The 4,951-nt window shown below is 42.6% G+C and overlaps 1 protein-coding gene across 1 annotated transcript; it reads left to right on the top strand.

Annotated features, from left to right (window-relative positions):
• Positions 1 to 2,517: 2,517 nt before the first annotated feature.
• Positions 2,518 to 4,394, top strand: LOC112203900. Its single transcript, XM_024344803.1, has 4 exons — positions 2,518 to 2,575; positions 2,678 to 2,898; positions 2,986 to 3,486; positions 3,528 to 4,394. The coding sequence occupies exons 1-4, from the start codon at positions 2,518 to 2,520 to the stop codon at positions 4,392 to 4,394; spliced, it is 1,647 nt and encodes a 548-aa protein (XP_024200571.1).
• The last annotated feature ends 557 nt before the right edge of the window (positions 4,395 to 4,951 follow it).

Genomic DNA, 4,951 nt, shown 5'->3' on the forward strand with positions numbered 1-4,951 from the left:
TGGGTTTTGGACAAACCCATGATTTTTTGGAGTTTGTTTTGTTGATTTTGAATTTTTTTGAGTTATTTTTGTTGGTGAAAAATTGTGAAAGTGAGATCTTTGAGGAGGATGTATTAGTTTAGTTTTCAAAGTGTTGGTAAATTGTGTTGAAGATTTTGGTGATTTTTGTGGTGTAATTTTGACAAAAGAAAAAGAAAGGGAAGAAGAAAAGGAAAGTCTTTATTTTTGGAAGAAAAATAAAGAATTGAGTAAAAGTTGAATTAAAGGGATTTTACCGTGGAAAAGTGGTAAAAAGTGAAAAGGGTGAAAGTAAAGGTAAAATCAGTGGAAGGAGGTAAAAGATAAAAGTGAAAGTAAAAAGGAAAAAATCACGGTAAAAGTAAAAAGGTGAAAAAAGAGGAGTAAAAGGGTAAGAGTAGAAGTAAAATTTTATTTATAATTGTTTACTTATTTATTTTTAAAATAAATAAAAAATAATGGTAAATAAAGGGGTACTTGGTAAAAAGTCAGAAGTCAAACTCAAAGGTTAAAAGTCAATTCCGAGGGTTGAGCAAAGTTGACCGACCTCATAAAAACACAAGGATCAACTCGACTTTGGTCACTCGGATTGGCGATAGTTTAATGAAGCGATAATGATGTTTTTCTTTTTAAAAAAGAAGTTAGTTTTCCAAATTGATAAAGTTGAAAGAAAGAATAAATGGTCTCATTAAAATAAAAATGATTTAGTATGGGCGATTACTTAAAGTTAGTACGATGTTTACCCGGATAATTACTTACAAACTAAATAATGGTTCAGGAAACACGATTGTTAAGGAAGCTTAAGCGGAAAGCATCGGAGTTTGGAATACGTCGGCATTTTCAGGTAGGATGAGTTGTCCATTCCAGTACGTTTTTGGTTGTTCATTAGTCGATGCCTAGTGATATCTGTATTTTTATAATTGATAATTGTTGATTGCGAAAAACCAAGGCTAGACTTGCAAGTTAAGATACTGTACCCCACTGTATGTTTGTACTTGTGACCTGAAAGTGAATGGGACCTAGACGCTTTGATTCCTAGTCATCCCACTGTGTCGATAACCGTTAACCTCCGGAGGGGGATATGCTCCTATGTGCGTCGAAGAAAGGTAAGTACCGACAATGAACTAGTCATAGGACACTCAGGGCCAAGAAATGGACACTTTCGCTACTTGTAGTCACAAGGACTACAGAGTAGTTGGTCGGTTCTCGAAGGATGACGAACCGATTGATCACCAATTGTTTTAGATTAGCCGGCAGGTAAGTATCTCAGAGCTCCAAGTTGTATGAAGCATGTTGCATACGATTTTTCGAAAACGACAACAACGATTGTTTTTGTTTGCATTTGTTTTACTCGATTTCACAAATGCGCACAATCTATATCCTAGTAACTATGTTTTACTTATTAGTTTTCAAACCTAACTAAGGTTGGGTCGGCCCTTATTGGGCTAGCAAGGACGAAATGCTCACCCTTACATTTCAAGTTACAACGAGGTCATTCAGGATGATCTGGATTAGAAGTGGGTCGTTGGCAGAATTCGTGTGTTGCTGTCCCTGTTGCTTGAAGTCCTTCCCTTTTGGTACTCTATCAATTTACTCGCTTTCCTTTCAATGTTGAACTCAGTTAAATTCTGTGAGGTCCGCCTACCTAGTAGCGCGCCTCACCCTTTGTTTTATTGTTGTTGTTGAACTCCTTTTATTTCGGTTATGATGTAAGCCCTAAGGCATCACAGTGCACTTGCCTACTTTGATTTGAAGTATTTCCAGACTTGTAAATTTAAATTTTGGGTTGTTGATCGAAAGTCCTTTCTTAAAAGTTTTAATTGTCTCTTATTTTCTAAAAATCATATTTCAAAAGGCCTTGTAGTATTAAGTTGGTATGTCTACAACGTATCGAGCTCCTATTGGCTTAATATTACGGCGCTATGGTATACCCACTCAAGTCGCCATAGTGAAATGGTATCAGAGCCGGTTTTGAAAATTGTTTTCGTAAAAGCATTTTTGCTAATAAAAAAAAAACCAACAACCTGAAAACATTTTTGAGAAGCTTTTATTGGTTTTGTAAAAATATAATTACAAAAGGGCTTTGAGGAAAATCTTTTGAGTTTTCGTTGTCTTGCAAGTTGGTTTCGATTTCAAAAGAAAGGGACTTAAGAAAGAAGTTTTGAATCACTTGTGACGCCTAATCCTAAAACCACCACTTCTTATTTAGATTCCTTTGTGCTATCATATCCCTTCGCGTAGACCCCTATCTACTTTGCTTCTTTTCGAGAGTCATCCATTCGTTGTATGACCCAATCATCATAATTATGTGTTGTTGCAAAATGATATCGTGAGATCTTCATTAGGGAGATCCCACATCGTGCATTTGGCACATAAAAAGGGAAAAACCTTTGAGTTGTAAGCTTCAATTGGATGTTGAAGAGTCTATGATTGATCTCATGTTGTGAGGTTTGTAAATCATATTGGCTTTTGCTTTGTCTCAGTTTGACTCATATTAAGATGTCGCCGCAACCCGTTCCTAGATTGGCAGATGTGCTAAGGGCATTCGAAGCCCTAGGCAATGTTCTAGAACAGACTCTGGAGGAACTTGGAAGATATAGGGTGACGCACTGCTTGGAGCAGTTCACCAAGCTTAAACCACCCTAATTCAATGGAACAGGGGAAGCCTGCGAGGCAGAAACCTGGTTGAAGCAAATCCAGAAGATCATGGAGATCATACGGATAGCGGAACAATACCGTGTGTCCCTAGCTGCACACCAGCTTGTCGGGGAGGCTGACAACTGGTGGGATACCGTCCATAACCTACGGATTGTCATTGACCTGACTCGGGCAGAGTTCGAGCAACTCTTCCTGGTGCAGTTCTTCCCACCTGCTCTTAAGGCATAGAAGATCAGTGAGTTCTTTGCTCTGACGCAAGGAAACAAGACCATTCACAAGTATGTTATGGCCTTCACATGACTACTCAAGTACGTGCCAGCAATCGCCAACGACAATCGGATGAAGAAACAGAGGTTCATGGAGGGACTCCGAGACTCGATTCGATGCGAGTTACGCTCGGACATTGCCTTGAGCTACAATGAGACCATAGCCGCCACCTACGCCATCGAGGCTGATGAAGTTGCACATCCAAGATGTGGGGATGGCCAAGGGAGCTCTCACCCTCGGAGGAATCGTTGGGCGCACCGGAGGAAGCCCCGAGGAGGGAACTCCCAAGGATATACCAGTTCCAGCAGTAGTAGTGGTTCTTCGAGAAGATGGGGCCTTGCACCCTACACCTGTTTTGCTTGTGGCCAACCCAGAAACACCAAGATTCGCTGCCCATTTGTTAACAACTCACAAGGAGCGTTTTCTGGCTCGGGATTCCAGAATCCAAGGCCAACTCAGTCACTGTCAACTCAGATATCGCCAGCACCCTACCGACAACCAAACCATACTCAGCAGCATTATCGACCACCTCAGCCGCTAGCAGTGAGCTATGATTGATCACTGCACCTCGACCTGCCAACCAGGCAAACCGAGGAAGAAACCGTGGAGGACGCAACCAGGGAGGACGTGGACAACTGCATGCAATCACCGGTGGAGATACTACTGAGGCTCCTGGCTCTAGCACCGCACTAGCTGGTACAATACTCATCTCTAACTCTGAGGCAAGAGTACTATTCGACACTGGTGCATCACATTCATTCACATCTACATTGCTAGCAGAGTCCCTAAGATTAGAACCAACACCGCTAGGCAAAGTTTTCAACTTTAGCACACCGCCTGGTGTGGGAACTGGTGTAGACAAAGCCTATAGGAAGTGCCAAGTTGTTATTGGCGGTCAGAAGCTCCAGGCTGATCTCTTTCTGATTGAGTTGAATGACTTTGATCTAATTCTAGGGATGGACTGGCTGAGCAAGTACAGAGCACTCATCGATTGCGATCGACGCGCTGTACGAATCACGCCACCGAGCAAGGAGACCTTCAAAATAAAAATGGTGGGACACCTCTTACCTCCAAGTTCACTACTGAAGGCTTGTTTCCGAGGGAGGAGAACACTCGCTTGCTACAACATCATCACTGCAGGGGAAAAGGCAAACATGGAGACTAACAGCTACGTGCCGATCGTAGACAAGTACCCTGACATGTTTCCGAAGGAGCTACCAGGATTACCCCCGAATCGTGAAGTAGAGTTCCACATTGACCGGGTTCTCGGTACCGAGCCAATCTCGATACTGCCATATCGGATGGCACCGGCTAAGATGAGCGAACTGAAGTTACAACTAGAGGATCTCGAGAGCAAAGGGTTCATCCGAAAAAGTTCATCACCTTGGGGAGCTCCTGTGTTGTTCGTTAAGAAGCATGACGGGACGCTATGTCTATGCATAGACTATTGACGACTAAACCAAGTAACGATCAAGAACAAGTATCCACTACCCAGGATAGACAAGTTGATTGACCAACTCGCGGGAGCGATGTTCTTCTCCAAGATCGACCTTCGATTAGGGTATCACCAATTGCGAGTACGCGAGGAGGACATTCTGAAGACGACCTTCCAAATGCGCTACAGGCACTTTGAATTTGTTGTCATGCCTTTTGGGCTAAACAATGACCTCGCTGCATTCATGGACCTGATGAACCGAGTGTTTCGACCCTACTTGGATCGGTTCGTGATCGTCTTTATCGACGACATCCTCATCTACTCCAAGACGCAGGAGGAGCACGCTATCCATCTCCGCATAGTTCTGCATACACTTTTGGATCACCAACTCTACGCTAAGAAATCCAAGTGTGACTTATGGCTCACAGAAGTAAAGTTCCTTGGACATGTCATCTCTACAGCTGGACTTTCAGAGGACCCTTCAAAGGTCGAAGTTGTACTTAATTGGGAACAACTGCGGAACGTGACTGAAATCCGCAGTTTTATTGGATCGACTAGTTACTACCGCCGCTT

Source organism: Rosa chinensis, chromosome 1 (assembly GCF_002994745.2).
Source record: "Rosa chinensis cultivar Old Blush chromosome 1, RchiOBHm-V2, whole genome shotgun sequence".
Taxonomy (NCBI): Eukaryota; Viridiplantae; Streptophyta; class Magnoliopsida; order Rosales; family Rosaceae; genus Rosa; species Rosa chinensis.